The sequence below is a fragment of the Malaclemys terrapin genome, chromosome 13 (assembly GCF_027887155.1).
Source record: "Malaclemys terrapin pileata isolate rMalTer1 chromosome 13, rMalTer1.hap1, whole genome shotgun sequence".
Classification (NCBI taxonomy): Eukaryota; Metazoa; Chordata; order Testudines; family Emydidae; genus Malaclemys; species Malaclemys terrapin.
Genome location: NC_071517.1, coordinates 45389850 through 45407257, shown reverse-complemented (window position 1 = coordinate 45407257; position 17408 = coordinate 45389850). Strand labels below are relative to the sequence as shown.

General features: G+C 52.1%; 1 protein-coding gene and 1 pseudogene across 1 annotated transcript; both read left to right on the top strand.

The window, feature by feature from the left end:
- The first annotated feature begins 248 nt into the window (after positions 1 to 248).
- Positions 249 to 3804, top strand: LOC128847409 (natural cytotoxicity triggering receptor 3-like; annotated as a pseudogene).
- Positions 3805 to 5463: 1659 nt separating this feature from the next.
- LOC128847408 (natural cytotoxicity triggering receptor 3-like) lies at positions 5464 to 9111 on the top strand. Its single transcript, XM_054046797.1, has 5 exons — positions 5464 to 5530; positions 7311 to 7649; positions 7759 to 7878; positions 8655 to 8692; positions 9001 to 9111. The coding sequence occupies exons 1-5, from the start codon at positions 5464 to 5466 to the stop codon at positions 9109 to 9111; spliced, it is 675 nt and encodes a 224-aa protein (XP_053902772.1).
- Positions 9112 to 17408: the final 8297 nt, after the last annotated feature.

Below are 17408 nucleotides of genomic sequence, written 5' to 3'. Positions count from 1 at the left end.
ACACCTTCACTCTGAGTCGCTAGGCGCCATCCCTTCTCCGCCCACCCCTGTCCACAACCAGGCTGTCCTCTGAGGCCTAGGGTTGCCAATCTTCCACCATTGTCCTGGAGTCTCCAGCAATTCAGGGTTAATCTTTAATTAAGGGTTATGTCATGGGATGGAATCTCCAGGAATACGTCCAACCAAAATTGGCCACCCGAGCTGGGGGAGATTGGTGCAGCGGTGGGTGGGAGCGATGGCACATTGGCATGTCTCAGCCAGCGGAGATAAGTCATCCAAGAAAATATGACTTCCCAGAGGTAAAGGGAGATGGGGGGCGGCTCCGGGGGCGGTGACTGAAATGCAGCTGCTGACGGGGAAGATTTTACCCACCCGCAGCCACAGGTACAATTTGGCGGGGTCGTTTCGGACAGATAATGACTCCAAATTACCCCAAATCCCCATCACAACTACCTGCAACCTGACAGCTCCTCCGAATATCGCTAGCCAGCGGTGTGGTGTAGCTGTTGGCCAACCATTCAAGGTCGTGGCGCTAAGGACAATGTCTGGTTAGAAATGTCTCGTGACAGAGCCGATGAAAAAGACATGGAAAGTTGACAGGGTTGGATCGCCGACCCAGGGTGGGAATTCACGCCCCTCGGCCCCCCTGGCTTGAGAGCAGAGCAGGGATTTGTGGCCCAGTGTAGGACACAGCCCTGGCCGGGGAGCTGCTCCTGGGGACCACCACCAAGCCAGGATGCTCCAGGAGATGCCAGCTGCTGCTGTGCTGCCCCCTGCACCAGGGCAGCCGGGCGGGGCATCAGACCTTCTCTCCATCTCTGTCCTTCTGTCCATCTGCCCCATCCCTAGATCCATCTCTGTCTGTCCTTTTGTCCACCTACCCCATCCCTAGATCCATCTCTTTCTGTCCTTCTGTCCTTCTGCCCCATGCCTAGATCCATCTCTCTCTGTCCTTCAGTCCATCTGCCCCATCCCTAGATCCATCTCTGTCTGTCCTTCTGTCCATCTGCCCCACGCCTAGATCCATCTCTGTCTGTCCTTCTGTCCTTCTGCCCCATGCCTAGATCCATCTCTCTCTGTCCTTCAGTCCATCTGCCCCATCCCTAGATCCATCTCTGTCTGTCCTGTCCATCTGCCCCACGCCTAGATCCATCTCTGTCTGTCCTTCTGTCCTTCTGCCCCACGCCTAGATCCATCTCTCTCTGTCCTTCAGTCCATCTGCCCCACCCCTAGATTCATCTCTGTCTGTCCACCTTGTAGCCCAGAGGGCTAACCTGCTGGCTTGCTTTATTATGTTCTGCCTTTATTTATTGGTTTGTTTTGGTATATTTGCCTTGTATGTTTGCACTGGATTATGTTATTATGTTTGGCTGTAACGGGTCCTACAGGCCTGTATCCTGTATGTTTAGCTTCAGCAAGTGAGCATCTGTATGGTTAAGGGGACTGGTGAGCTTAGGCTCAGATGTATGGCCTAACCGATACCCTTTTAGATTTTGGGGAACTAGACATGTTTATCTAAGAAACTCGGGACTTCACAGTAACCACAAGGGACACCACAGGAATGTGGAAGTAATGACCAGAAACCAGATTGGGAAAGAAATAACAGGTTTGAGAATGAGCCAATTGGCATTAACATGTGTGACTACACTAGCCAATAGAATAAGTTCACCCCAGTATTATGTGGGTGAGGAAGTTAGATTTGGGCACAGAAGGTTGGGTACTAGCATGGATATTCAAGATATTGCTGAGATCCTATAGGAGGGCAACCCGCCATGTGCAGGCAGCTTCGTCTTCTTCAGCTTTTGAGTTTGTCCACTGTCTATTCTCAACTTCGCTACTCAGCATCTGACCCTTCAGTTCTATTGTTCACCCTCAGTCTCGAGCATCGTCGGACCCATTTGGCAGGCCAGGGACAAGGCTGGTCCGTTGTCTCTTACCACCAGGTGCCCATGTGAGGGTGCTAATCTAGGAAGCTTTGGTAAAGGCTGATGAGACAGGTCCCCCCAGAGCTGTGTTATTCCCTTGTGGAGCTTTGGTAGCTGTTTCACTTATTTTAATAAGTCTCTATGGCTGCAATTTCTCCTCAGCCTGTGTGTCCTTGTCATCCGCCTCGAAGGTCCTTACAAGATATTGAACTCACGGCCTAGTCCGTCTAGCCCAGTATCCCGTCTCTGACAGTGGCCAGTGCCAGATGCTTCAGAGGGAATGAACAGAACAGGGCAATCATCAAGTGATCCATCCCTGTCGTCCAGTCCCTGCTCCTGGCAGTCAGAGGTTTAGAGACACCCAGAGCATGGGGTTCCATCCCCGACCATCTTGGCCATTGATGGACCTATCCTCCAGGAACTTATCTAATTCCTTTTTGGCCTTCACAACATCCCCTGGCAGTGAGTTTCACAGGTTGACTGTGTGTTGTGTGAAGAAGTACTTCTTTTTGCTTGTTTTAAACCTGCTGCCCGTTAATTTAATCGGGTGACCCGTGGTTCTTGTGTTATGTGAAGTGGTCGTTAATACTTCCATAGTCATTTTCTCCACACCATTCTTTATAGAGCTCTATCATATTCCCCACTTTACTCGTCTCTTTTCTAAGCTGATCAGTCCCGGTGTTTTAGTCTCTCCTCATACGGAAGCTGTTCCATGCCCCTAATCATTTTTGTTGCCTTTTTCCGTACCTTTTCCAATTCTAATGTATCTTTTTTTGAAATGGGGTGACCAGAACGGCACGTACTATTCAAGGTGTGGGCGTACCCTGGATTTATTTAGTGGCATTATCATATTTTCCATTTTATTATCTTTTCCTTTCCTAATGGTTCCTACCATCCTATTCGATTTTTTTGTCTGCTGCTGCACATTGAGCGGATGTTTTCAAAGAAATATCCATGATCTCTTTGAGATGTAACAGCTAAGTTAGACCCCATCATTTTATATGTGTAGTTGGGATTATGTTTCCCAATGGGCCTGACTTTGCATTGATCACCTTTGAGTTTCATCTGCCATTTCGCTGCCTAGTCTAGTGAGATCCCTTTGAAACTCTGTGCAGTCTGCCTTGGATGTAACTGTCCTGAGTGATTTTACGTCTAACGTCTGTGAGCATCTGCCGTGCACATAGCAGTGCTGATGTGGGGTATCTGTTGGAAGGGGAAGTGAAAGTCCTGTGCAGTGTGTTATCAACAGTGTTGTGAGCAGTAGCAAGGTGGACAGGAACACACAATTTTTTCCCCTTAGCTTCTTATCTCCGTGCTGCTAAGGTTTCGGGCTGCTGGGGCGTGTCTCAATACCACTCGTCGTAGTTTTCCTTTGCTGCTATAATGTTTATTGCCCTGGTTCACGAAGGTCTCACAGTCCTTCAGAGCCCCGCTGTCCTCCGAGCGTCCCCTGGCGAGACCATGACACTCAGCTGCTCCTTCGAGAACAGACAGGGCAGCGTGGCCAAAGTGACCTGGACCAGAGCGCCTGGAGTCGTGCTGGATTCTGCCCATCCCTTCTACAGTGGGCGGCTCAATGTGTCCCACCTGGATCTGCTCCAGAAAGGGGAGGCCATGCTGACCCTGTCGGAGCTGGAGCAGCGGGACTCTGGTCTCTACCAGTGTCAGATCAGCATCCACCGGGGAGAGAGCGGGACGGGAGCAGGCACTGAGCTGCAGGTGACGGGGAGAAACCAGAGTGACACAGGTGAGGTGGGGAATGGGGACACGGGATCTTCCCCCTCTCCGGCCCCAGGGCAGGGGACTGGCTGGCTCAGGAGGTGGGAATGGGTCACGGAGCCTGTCCCCTCTATGGGGTGTTGGTCCAGGAATCGCCTAATCCCTCATTTCTATTGTCTAGGAGCTCCAGGGGGACGTGAACTCTGTCGGGACTCGGGGCCCCTCTTTTACCGAGCCGTCATCTCCCTGTCGCTCGTCGTTCTCTTCTCCCTGGGAATCATGCTCAGCCTGCGGCCTTGGAACGGTACCGGCTCCGTGCGGGTTCCACCTTCACTTCCTGTCCCAAACGGTTACATGGCATCTCAGTGTGGGCTGGTAACCAGCCCCAGCCCCACACCAGAGCCAGCTGCATCTCAGCACCGGGCAAAGGGTCCCTGTATAAACAGCCCCTCCATCCCACCCCACAGGGGCCATGTCTGAGCACTGGGTGAGGAGTCCCTGTATAAACAGCCCCTGCGCCCCACCCCAGAGGGGCCGTGTCTCAGCGCTGGGTGAGGGGACCGTGTATAAGCAGCCCCCACGTTCTATCCCAGAGGTGGCTGCATTTCATCCCTGGTGGAATCAGTCTCTGTCTGGTATTTGTAGGGCTCCATCCCCGTAGCATTTCCCTCAGTTTGTTCAGTGACGCTCTCATTCTGTTTCCCAGGTGTCCCCGTGGATCCCGCAGTGGCTGCTGGCTCCAAGCTGCCCCCGGCACCGGGGCAGGTGACGCTGATTTAGCCGCTCAGGGGGGCTGGTCACCAGCAGGATTTTCCCAGCTCTTGGGTCAGAAGCTGTCAGACTTCGCTGGACTCTGAACCACCTGCCGGGGGCTCCTGTGGGGCTGGGGCTTCTCCGCTCTCTTCTGCTTCTGTCTGTGGATCGATCGGCCCCGGGAACCGAGTGAAGGGGCCATGCAGCGGCAAAGGGAGTGTGGGAACTTTGTCGCCCCCTAGTGGCCGCTGCCGTTATAATTCTCCTTGGTACAGGAAATGGCCTATGGCTCTGGGCGTCGGGCTCCTGGGTGTGGGTGGGTCTGGGGAGGGGAATGTGCACCCTGCAGGGCTGCTGGTGTGATCCCAGCTGGGGTCCATCAGCCATAGCTCCACTGGAATAAACTCAGAAACACCTATTCACACCAGCTGTGCATCTGTCCTGTATGTCTTGGGTCTGACTATAACATCAAAGAAAAGTATTTCTCAAGATTCATTCCTTGTGGGACAATATTTTTCTATTTACAAATGAAAATTAAATGCTGTAACTGAGTCAGCCGTAATAGAAAACAAAATTCTAAAGAAAACATTTCTGAATAAAGCAGATAAAAACTGTCTGGAGCATGTTTGGTTTTTTAGAAGGAATAGGCCGATGGCAGGAGATCTGTGTTGCAAAAAATGAATATACCTCAGTATGTGAAAATAAAATATATTAAGCAAAAATTCCTTCATGTAAACTAATGTAATTCCTCATAAAAAATATCACAGAGCGGGTAAGGAGCATGACCCAAGATGAGACAATGAATTGAGGACTGAACTCAGGAGTCCTGGCTCCCATCCCCCCATCCTCCTTTGCTCTAACCACTCGACCCCACTCCCCTCCCAGCAGGGGCCAGAGGAATGCACAAACACACACCCCCATCCGGCCCTTATCCCCGGCCTCTTGATGCAGCCATCTCAGACGCGCAGGCCACAAAACTTTCCACCGGCCCCCCCAGAGGTGACATTTCCGGAGGATGCTGAGCTGAGCTGAGCTGAGCTGCGGAGCTGGTCAGAGAGCGGGGACCATGGAGCAGCTGCCAGCCCTGAGCCCCGTCCTCTGCATCCTCATCTTCATCCCCACCTGGGCAGCAGGTATGTCGGCAAATCCTGGCTAATTTAATCTGTCCACCTGTCCCATGCCTAGATCCACCTGTGTCTGTCCTTCTGTCCTTCTGCCCCATGCCTAGATCCATCTCTGTCTGTCCTTCTGTCCATCTGCCCCACCCCTAGAGCCATCTCTGTCTGTCCTTCTGTCCATCTGCCCCACCCCTAGATCCATCTCTGTCTGTCCTTCTGTCCATCTGCCCCACGCCTAGATCCATCTCTGTCTGTCCTTCTGTCCATCTGCTCCACCCCTAGATCCATCTCTGTCTGTCCTTCTGTCCATCTGCCCCATGCCTAGATCCAGCTGTGTCTCTCCTTCTGTCCTTCTGCCCCATGCCTAGATCCATCTCTGTCTGTCCTTCTGTCCATCTGCCCCACCCCTAGATCCATCTCTGTCTGTCCTTCTGTCCATCTGCCCCACCCCTAGATCCATCTCTGTCTGTCCATCTGTCCATCTGCCCCACCCCTAGATTCATCTCTGTCTGTCCTGTTCTCCTACCCCTCTCCACTATATTCAGCCCTATCTGTCTTTATACCCTATCCCTAGATCCATCTCTGTCTACCCATTCATCCCTACCCCTACATCCATCTCATCTATCTTTTTATCTATGTACCCATCCATCCCACCCCAAAAATAATATCTATCTATCCATCCATCCATCTATCCATATAGATCTAGGGGTGGAGGATGCATGCATGGATGCATAGATAGATATGGATATGTCATATCAGATCAGTGAAAAGTATTGTGTTTCCATAAAACAAATATTTCATTTCAATACTGACTCTTCTTAATAATATAAAATCAAATAAGTCTGGAAATGCAAAATCAAATCATTCCCTTTTGACCCTATCAAAACGCTTTCTCTCCCCCATTTTTAAAATAATTGTCATCCTTTCAATGAGACGGCTTTTCCCAAGAGAAAAATGTTCCATCAGGAAAAATTCTGACCCCCTCTAGTTTGAAGCACAAATTGTATAAAGTGGAGGCACGTGTCTGTGGTGTATTTAAAACGGTTAAAATGACAAACTGCCACTTTAATTTGTAAGGGGTTTTCCTGGTCCTTGTAAGGCCCTTCTCTGTACCTTTTGCAAGTCTAATGTATCTGTTTTTGATTTGAGGCGACCAAAACTGCACGCAGCATTCAAGGTGTGGTCGTACCCTGGATTTATATAGAGGCAATAGGATATTTTGTGTCTTATTATCTCTCCCTTTCCTAATGGACGCTAACAGTCTGGTGACATTTTTCACTGTCGCTGCACATTGAGTGGATGTTTGCAGAGAACTATCCACAACGACTCCAAGGTCTCTCTTGAGTGGTAGCAGCTAATTTAGACCCCACCATTTTGTGTGTCTAGTTGGGATTCTGTTTTCCAATGTTCATGACTTTGCATTTACCACCAGTGAGTTTCATCGGCCATTTTGTTGCCCAGTCACCCAGGTTAGTGAGATCGCTTTGTAATTCCTCGCAGTCTGCTTTGGACGTAACTGTCCTGAGTGATTTTACGTCTAACGTCTCTGTGAGCATCTGCCGTGCATATAGCAGTGCTGATGTTGGGTATCTGCTGGAAGGGGAAGTGAAAGTCCTGTGCAGTGTGTTACCGACAGTGTTGTGAGCAATAGCAAGGTGGACAGGAACGCACAATTCTTTCCCCTTAGTTTCTTATCTCCGTGCTGCTAAGGTTTCGGGCGGCTGCGGCGTGTCTCGATACCACTCGTCGTAGTTTTCCTTTGCTGTTATAATGTTTATTGCCCTGGTTCACGAAGGTCTCACAGTCCTTCAGAGCCCCGCTGTCCTCCAAGTGTCCCCCGGCGAGACCATGACACTCAGCTGCTCCTTCGAGAACAGACAGGGCAGCGTGGCCAAAGCGACCTGGACCAGAGGGCCCGGAGTAGTGCTGGATTCTGCCCATCCCTTTTACAATGGACGGCTCAGTTTGTCCCACATTCATCTGCTCCGGAAAGGGGAGGCCACGCTGACCCTGTCGGAGCTGGAGCAGCGGGACTCTGGTCTCTATCAGTGTCAGATCGAGTTCTACCAGGGAGAGAGCGGGACGGGAGCAGGCACCAAGCTGCGGGTGACGGGGAGAAACCAGAGTGACACAGGTGAGGTGGGGAATGGGGGCACGGGGCCTTCCCCCTCTCCGGCCGCAGGGCAGGGGACTGGCTGGCTCAAGGGGCTGTGAATCCCCTAACACTCCTCTCCATCGCCCAGATAAAGTATCAGCCCTCGCGGGGTGCTGCTCCCGGGAGCTCCTGTACCAGGTCGCCATCGCCCTGGGGTTCCTTCTCATCATTGGCCTGGCGGCCACCCTCCTCCTGAAGAGACGCCAAGGTACCGAACCGGAGCCTTCCCCCCGCTAACCTCCTGGGCCATGGGCCAGGGCCTCTGCTACTGAACACACCCGAGCGGCCGTCTGTCCGCTGTGGTCCATGCTGGGCTGTCTGTCCATATATCTATCCCCCCCATCCTTCCTTCTCCCTCCTTCTTCCCCCATCCCTAGATCTCTGCAGCTTCCCTCTTCACCCCAGACTCTCTCTCACACACGGGCCGGCTCTAGGCACCAGCAAAAGAAGCTGGTGCTTCGGGTGGCACATTTTTAGGGGCGGCACGGCCGGCACCAGAATGCCGCCCCTAAAAATGTGCCCCGGCCGCCCTAGATCACCTCCGCTGCTGCTGCCACGGCGCGCGAAACAGCTGATTCGCGCGCCGCTACTCACCCTCCCTCCCAGGCTCTCAAACCTGGGAGGGAGGGGGAGATCCTGAGCAGGCGCGGCACGCGAAACAGCTGTTTCCCGTGCCGCTGCTCCCCCTCCCTCCCAGGCTTGAGAGCCTGGGAGGGAGGGGGAGACTCCGAGTGGCCGCGGCGCGGGTGCCGCTTCTCCCCCTCCCTCCCTCCCTCCTAGGCTTGAGAGCCTGGGGGGAGGAGACAGGGCTGGGGATTTGGGGAAGGGGCGGAGTTGAGGCGGGGCCGGGGGTGGGATAATTAAAAAAGGGGGGGGGGGGGGGACGGCCAAAATTGTTTTTGCTTTGGGCGGCAAAAATCCTAGAGCCGGCCCTGTCTCACACTCCTCCATTTTAACATTCCTTTCTTCTCCCTTCTTCTGCAGCACCGCCCCACTCGCAGCCCCGCCGGCGGCAGCCAAAGGTGAGACAATGCAGGCTGGGCTCGGTTCCAGCCAGTGCTTGGGTCTGGTCTCCAGGTGCGAATAAGGATTGGTACAATACAGTGAGGGGAGAGAACCCAGGAGTCCTGGCTCCCAGCCCCCTCTGCTCTAACCACTAGACACCACTCCCATCCTAGACCCGGGATAGAACCCAGGAGTCCTGACTCCCAACCCCTCCATTCTGGGGTAACACGGTGGGATTTGCTCCCTGGGAGCTGCCTAAATTGGCCAGAATTAAGAGACCAGATCTGGGGTTACGGCGTCCTCACTGTGTGTCTGTCCAACACAGGGCCAGGGCAGCCGGGAGGCCATGGAGAGCGAGAGCCTGCACTACGCAGAGATTAAAATCCAGACCCCAGGACGCAGGGAACACACATCCAACCACGCCCAGCGGCACTGAATCCCTCTGCACCCAGCACTACCTGAGTCCCTCACACTCAGAGCCACACAGCCACGAGGGAATTCCCCACAGGAGGAGACCCTCACAGGGTTTGTGGGTCAGCAGAAGAAAATTATGGGCGTGAAGGTCCATGTGAACCCCAACAAAACCCAACTAGCCCTCTCTACAGCAGGGAATAATCTACTAGGACATGGTCTTACCCTCAGGAAATGCCTTCTCCGGGGCCTCCTGAAGTATAACTATATCACGTCCCAGTGCATTATTTCCCTGTCCTCTCTGGAGTGATTGCAACGCCTCCTCATGGAGCATCACCAGGTGGGGGTTATTAACGCAGTGTCTGGTCCCTCTTCCTAACTGAGCTCCAAGAGAAACACTAGCCCACCTCAGCATCGTGTGGGTGATGGAATCGGTCTGAGTGACCAACGTGACAGCTCCAGCAGGCTGGAGTTGCTCAAAGAAAGTTTTTTGTTTGTTTGTTTGTTTGTTTTTTAATTAAATAATTTCTTTGTGTGAAAAATTGTCTATTTTCAGACTTTTTTGAAAAAATATGTTGGGTAAAAACTTTTCCTTTTCTCCATCACTTCTCTCTTCTCTTCAGTCCCCTAGTGATGTTCCAATAACTTACAAGGATTTTTTAAAATTTGCTTTTCAGAAAATCAACCTTTTTTCCCATGAAAAAAATATTTTCCTGAAAATTTGATAGTTTGTTTTAGAACATCATTTTTTCCCCAATGAAAATGTGTCATTTTATCCGTGAAAATTGGGTCACTTCCCTCCCTTCCCCACCCCCCAAAAAAACTATTTTTTTTTTTCGTTAAAAATTTTTTTTGTTCTGAAAATCTTTTCTCCCCCGAAAATTGGAATTTTGTCTCCCATACAAATGTTATTTTTTTAAAATGATGAGTGTGGTAGGGCTCTCTATCCAGCTAGCCGGCCACTGCTCGGTGCATCTGTATGTGGAGGTCTTCCCTCCATCCGTCCACCCATCCCTCCATCCATCCACCCCCAGGCGAGTTGGCCCCCACGGTGGACGAAGCCCTCCCTCGCCCTTGCTATCTGGTCACCCTAGCCGGTGCATTCGGCTCTGTGAATACGGCCCCTGCCTAAAGACACTGCAGCGCGCTGGGTGTGTGGGAGCCGACATGCTCTTACGTGCTGCCATGGGCGGGGCAGGTGAAGCTGTCGCTTGGGGAGGCCAGCTCCCCAGCCCACCTGTGGCCCCGCCCATACCCCACCCCTGCTCTGCCCCAGGCCCCACCCCCACTCTGCCCAGGCCCCACCCTCTCTCCACTGTTTCCCTCCCGCCCCTGCTCACCCCCTTCCAGGCAAAGCCCTGAACCCAAATGAAGCAAATGAGATTTGAAAAAAACACTCATTTGCGATTTCTTTCTAAAGAAAATGAAGCATGTTTTCCACTGCATGCCAGATGGTGAAGACTGGACATGCAGAAGGTACCTAATTAAAAGGACTAAACTTGGGAATAAAATATGTCGGTCACGGGGTTTTCGATATACCCTGAAGTTTGTTAGAGATTTATTTGCAAAAACTTTGTAGTAAGGGCGAGTCAGCTGTCTGCTGAATACAACATTAAACATTATGGGATACATGATGCAGCTCTTCTCTGTTTTACATTTTCTTAATCAGTATTTTTAAGATGATTTTATATTTTAAATGTACTCATAAGCCTTCATAAAGTCACCATTCCAGATTACCACCTATTTAACTCACTGAAACAAAGACATTGTTTTAAATTAATCAGTCACGGAGGTTTAGTGTGTTCAGAACAATGTTCATTGCTTTTAGAAAAAGGGACAATAATTTACTGTGTGGGATCTCCATAACAATAGACGTGTTTATGAAATGTCACCAACTTTAAAAAAGATGTTTCCAAAGATTTTAGGCATAACAAAGGATTTTCTATCTTACTAAGGTACTGATTTTGCTGCAGGGTTCTCTTAAAACTAGTTCATCAAATAAAAGTAAAGAAAGGGAAACTCATTTGTCCAACTATCTGGAAGGAAAGGGGTGTTGTCCCTTTAAGGGTTCTCTTCAACACGGGGGTGAAGGGAGAAGAGAATGGACAGGAAGACTTTGGAAGCAAGTTTTTTGTACTATAGTCATTAAAATTAAAATGTGTATTTTAGATCAGGGTGGTCTTTTGCAGGATTTATTTAAAAAACTGTATGTCTGAAGATCCAAGCATTTAAGGATGAATATGAATACTCAGATTGTGCATCTAAAAATCTATGCCAGGATTTTTGAGAGATAAGATTTTATAATCTTCAGCAACACACTAATAAAATATTTTTAAAGCAGATTTTAAACTAAGGTCCTGTAGACTAACATGTTCTGAGTAAAAATGTTATTAAAGTGAATGTTTAAAATTAAATATACCCGAGTTAAGAGGGAAGGTACTGTACATGTGGGGTCAGGCTTGGGTTATGAGGGATTACAGGTATCGGTTGCAAGGGTGAAGAGGTACATACATATCACATAACCAGCATAGACCCAGATTGGGGTGCAAGAGTTTTTAAAGTGTCAGTGGATAAGTGGGCTCGGGTACGCCACCCATGGAATGAATAAAGGGTCCAAGTCAGTATTGGTGTAGCGGATAAGTACATGGGTTGGGTGCATCGGACAGTATATCCCTGGGGGCTGGCAAATGCCTGTGAAATGGCTTCATCACCACTTGAATGGCTCTTTCACGGTTTCAGGGTTGTGCTAATAGGTCTGGCAGGCTGGAGGCCTTTTAAGTACTGGATCCCCTCCAGAGGAAGAGTCACCAGGCTGCAGCAGCCAGCTGTGGTGGAGCCGGCGGGAAGGGTCAGAACAGGGATAGGAAGAGGTGGGAGGGAAGACACTAAGACCTAGGGGTACCCCAAATTTTCGGGTGCATATGCTACGTATGCCTAAGGACAGCCCTGGGAGGGATAGATACTGTGGGGAGAAGACTAGAGGGACAGATATAGTCGAGGGAAGGATGGATGGATGGATAGAGGGAAGGATGGGTGGACGGATACTGCACAGGGGTAGATAGATAACAGAGGGAGGGTGGATGGATTAGTTTAGATAGAGGGGGATGTAAGGGGATGGCTAGATATGGCTGTGGGGATGGGGAGGGAAGGACAAATGGACCTGGGGGAGTAGACAGACCGACCCCCAGGCTAGCACGCCAGGATTTGCTGACTGACCTGCTGCCCAGGTGGGGATGAGGAGGACAATGCAGAGGACGGGGCTCAGGGCTGGCAGCTGCTCCATGGTCCCTGCTGTATTGGGCGGCTTTGCGGAGGGCTTTCACCCTCTCCCCTGGTTCTTGTCACGCAGACAGAAAGCAGAAGACCAGAAGTCCGAAGCGCGGACAATGCGATGTTTACTGGGGTTAGTTTCCAAGCAAGAATATTCTGAAGCCCTTCACACCAGTTGGGCTTATCTCTATACGCCGGTAGAGTCCGTTCCGCCGCGTCCGCCTTCTCAGCTCCGACGCTGTGGAGCGTTTACCCCCGTCCCCCTTCCTGGCTCCGATGCTGCAGAGCCTTGCCTGTGTCCCTGTTCCCTATTTCCGTTAGCAAGCACAATGCCAATTTCCCTTCTCCCCACTTCCTGTTTGACCCCAGTTTATATAGTAATATTCTCAGCTATACCTTAACCAATCATTTTACTGAAATTTACCTAACCAGTCCTAACATATTGTAACATAATTCTCTAACCAATTATATCCCACTACCCTAATTAACTGACACCTAGCAAAATTAATTATACAGCAGACAATTAGAGAACCAGACAGATTAACAATAGAAAAGTGGGGGCCATAAAGATAAAGCGGTACAGAAATGAGGGTTTCACAACCACAACCATTGATCAGTGAGTTCTTGCCAGACAGGAGGCTATCAGACTAAGTTTTCCTTAACCATCTGAAGATCTGTTTCTTTCTGTGGTGGTGATGGGGACTATCAGGACAGGATTGTCTTCCTAACACCCCAACAGCACTTCATTTCAGTGTGACGGGTTTGGGATGTGAGGATGGGACCGGTCGCTTCCCAGTTTATGGCTGCCCCTGCTGCTTAGCCGAAGGCCTCAGCCTAAGAACCAGGCCTCAGACTCTCCTAGTGAGACGAGGCCCAGACACAGGCAGACTGTGATTTTGATTCTTTGTTTTCATACCCCTGTAACTAGCTAAGTGATAAAAATACACCGACGTTCTTAAAGTCTAGGCCTTTGCAGGCAGCCTGAATATCTCTATTCTAACACAGCTCAGCCTCTGCATCCCCCGGAAGCATCAACCTCCGAGGGCCAATGGAAACGTTTGTGGTCAGCACCTCTGAGATGGGCCGGATAAGGGGGGGAGGAGAGTTAGGTGTGTGTCTGTGCTATTAAAGGTGACAGGGGCCTGTGTACGTGTCTGTGAGCATGTGCGCCCCCTGCTGGCATGGATCAGCCCCGCTCCTCCGTGTGTCCTGGACCCCAGACCGCCCACAGCTGCGGGGGATTCCCCTCCACTCAGAGCTGGGGTGGCCTGTGAATTGGGAACAGGGGGAACGGGGTGCCCCCACCTCCCCATAGCTCCCCATCAGCCCTGGGATGTAGCAGAAGGACAGCTGGCCTGTCTGTAAGGTAGACGGGTTTGGGCCCGTGTGCTTTATTGGGGGGAAGGTGGATGGAAGAGGGTGGAACAGGGCAGGATGGATGGATCGATCCGTCCTCAGCGCCTTTGCTCTGTCTGTCAGCAATTCATCCCGTCCATCTGTCTGCAGAGAAGGCCTGTCTCCATCTGTCCACCCATTGCTCTGTTCATCCATCCGTCATTGTCCATCTGTCTGCGGAGAAGGCCCTGTCTGCATCCGTCCACCCATGACTCCATCCATCCATCGCTCTGTGATAGGGCCCTCCATCCACCTGTCTACCCATCACTCTGTCCATCTGTCTGTGGTAGGGATCTCTATCCAGCTAGCCAGCCACCGCTCGGTGCATCTGTATGCGGAGAAGGTCTTCCCTCCATCCGCCCATCCATTGCTCCATCCATCCATCTGTCTGTGGTAGGGCCCTCTGTCCGTCCGTCCATCCATCCGTCTGTAATACACTCTCTATTTGTCAATAGCTCTGTCCCCCCCCTCCCCCGTAATACGCTCTCTCTCTTCCTCCCACACATCCCATTTCCCTTTGCACCCTCGCCACCTCCAGCTGTCTCCGAGCACCAATCTCCGCCCTGACAGTGGAAACCCCCCAGTGATCCTGTCACCGACACGTAGCTCCCGGCTGCCCCTGGGATAGCTGATCTCCTCCAGCGGTTCCTGGAGCCAGCAGCTTTCTCTGGGATGCACTGGGGGATGATTTCGGGGCAGTGAGAGGGAGCTGGGACCCACGGAGCTATAAGGACACCATCACCACCGGGGCACCCCAGCCCCACAGCCAGCGGCTGCATCAGAAAGGCCAAGAGCCCAGGGGATACAGAAATGAGCCCGTCCTGCTGCTGAACTCAACACCCCTGGTCACTTTTGCTTTCACACGCACCTGTGCACAGGCCCAGTGACCTCCTGGCTGCAGGCGCCTCCCCCTCGCCAGCCACAAGAGTTTCCATTGCGCGCCCGCGCTGCTCACTCCGGAGCAGCCGTTACTTGTCGTCCCTGGGTCCCATCTGCTCGACAGTCCCGGTCTGTGAATCCTGGGGCGGCTCGCAGCCCGCGGAGAGCATGGGGCGGCTGCCGGCCCCTAGCATCATCTGCTTCATCGTCTTCCTCATCCCCTCCATAGCAGCTGGTGAGACAAGCTCAGATTAATGGGGTGGATGGAGAGAGAACCCAAGAGTCCTGGCTCCGAGCCCTCCCTGCTCTAGCCCACTAGACCCCCACTTCCCTCCCAGAGCTGGGGAGAGAACCCAGGAGTCCTGGTTCCTAGCCCCCACCTGCTCCAACCCACCCGCCCCCACTCCCCTCCCATATGGGTATGGAGAGATGGTCTCAGAATACATAGACAGCTGAGGATGGCTAGATGGATGGATGGAAAGGGAGCGAGATGGAGGGGGGTGTTTGGGGATGGATGGATAAGGAGAAAGGGAAGGGGTGGATGGGGATGGATGGATAACTAGAGAGATGGAGAGGGTGTTTGAGGACAGATGGATGGATAGAGAGAGAGGTGTATGAGGATGGATGGATAGGGGATGGATAGAGGATGGATGGATATATGGGGAATACGTGCAGAGGTTGTACGGGGATGGATAGGTTTATTTTAGAGGACTGTCTGGTCTACCATCATTAAGGTTTAGACCAGCTTTCTCTTTAAAGCTTGACTCTCCTAAGTGCCCTAAAGTCCACACAGTTACTTGCATTGCCTTGAAATGCGGTGTGCTTTCCGGGGCTGCAGGCTGGGATTCGTGGGTAGCGGAGTGTGGAGGGGAATGGATGGTGCAGGTTAGCAGTGGATGCATGGATAGATGGACAGAACTGAGCATGGATGGAGGGAGGGACAAATAATTGAGGACAGAGGGATGGACAAAGCTGAGGGTGGATGGATGGAGGGAGAGATGGATGGAGCTGAAGACAGATGGATGGATGGACGGAGCTGAGGGTGGATGGATGGCTAGGTGGAGTTGAGGACAGACAGATGGGCAGATGGATGGATGGACGGACAGGTGGACGGACGGAGATAAGGTCAGATGGGTGGATGGATGAGAGAGCTGAGGATGAATGGATGGTTGGACGGACAGGGCTGAGAATGGGTGGGTGAGTGGATGGACAGACGAATAGATGGATCTGAGGATGGCTGGATGGGGCAGGCGATATACAAGTGGATGGATGGCAGACAAACAGAGCTGAGGATGGACGGATGGACAGAGCCGATGGTGGATGGATGGAAAGTGCTGAGGACAGACGGGTCTCGGGCTGGGTAAAGTGATCGAGCGATAGATGATAGACAGACAGGCTCTGCTGCGGGGAAGGCGAGGGGGACGGATAAACGGACGCAGCCAGCACCCCGTGACAGCAGCGCAGTCCCTGCCCTGTGTCCATCACATGGCTCATTCTCCCTCCAGGTCTCGGGGTTCAGCAGCTGCCCCCCACGGCGAGCGTCCCAGCCGGGGGCAGCGTCACCCTGAGCTGCACCTTCCACAGCCGCAACCAGACCGGGACACAAGTCACCTGGGCCAGGGGCTCCCAGGAGGCCGTCATGCTGGATCCCTCCCACCCTTTCTACCAGGGGCGGCTGGCCAAGAGCCAGCGGGACCAGCAGGGCTGGGCGGAGGCTACGGTGACCCTGTCAGAGCTGATGGAGAGGGACTCGGGTCTCTACCGCTGCTACATCACCCTCCTGCAGAGCGAGCAGGGGAAGGGCACTGGGACCAACCTGACTGTGATGGGCAGAGGTGACTTGGGGGGCTTGGGACTTGGGGCCTTTCCCTCTAGGGGACATCAGCTCCAATCCGGCCCCAGGGCATGGACTGGTTGGTTCAGGGGGGCGGGGAATGGGACATGGGGCTTTTCCCCACTAGGGGATGCCGGCTCTGATCTGACCGAGGATGGGGGACTGGCTGACTCAGTGGGGCAGGGAATGGGGCACAGGGCCTGTCCCCACTAGGGAGCATTGGCTCCAATCCGGCCCCAAGGCTGGGGACGGGCTGGCTCAGGGAGCGGGGAATGGGACATGGGGCTGGCTGCAATCTTGAGTGGAGATCAGGAATATCTGAGCGATGCTCATGCTGTGGGGGGTGTCAGGTTTATATTAAACAATCTCCCGGCCGATTCGAGGCGGCTTTTCTGACGAGTTATTGTTGGCTGCAGCTCTGGTCTGTCTCACATCATAAGAACATAAGAACGGCCGTACCGGGTCAGACCAAAGGTCCATCTAGCCCAGTATCCTGTCTACCGACAGTGGCCAATGCCAGGTGCCCCAGAGGGAGTGAACCTAACAAGTAATGATCAAGTGATCTCTCTCCTGCCATCCATCTCCATCCTCTGACAGACAGAGGCTAGAGACACCATCCTGGCTAATAGCCATTAATGGACTTAACCTCCATGAATGTATCCAGTTCTCTTTTAAAGGCTGTTATAGTCCTAGCCTTCACAACCTCCTCAGGTAAGGAGTTCCACAAGTTGACTGTGCGCTGCGTGAAGAACTTCCTTTTATTTGTTTTAAACCTGCTGCCCATTACTTTCATTTGGTGACCCCTAGTTCTTGTATTATGGGAATAAGTAAATAACTTTTCCTTATCCACTTTCTCCACATCACTCATGATTTTATATACCTCTATCATATCCCCCCCTTAGTCTCCTCTTTTCCAAGCTGAAGAATCCTAGCCTCTTTAAACT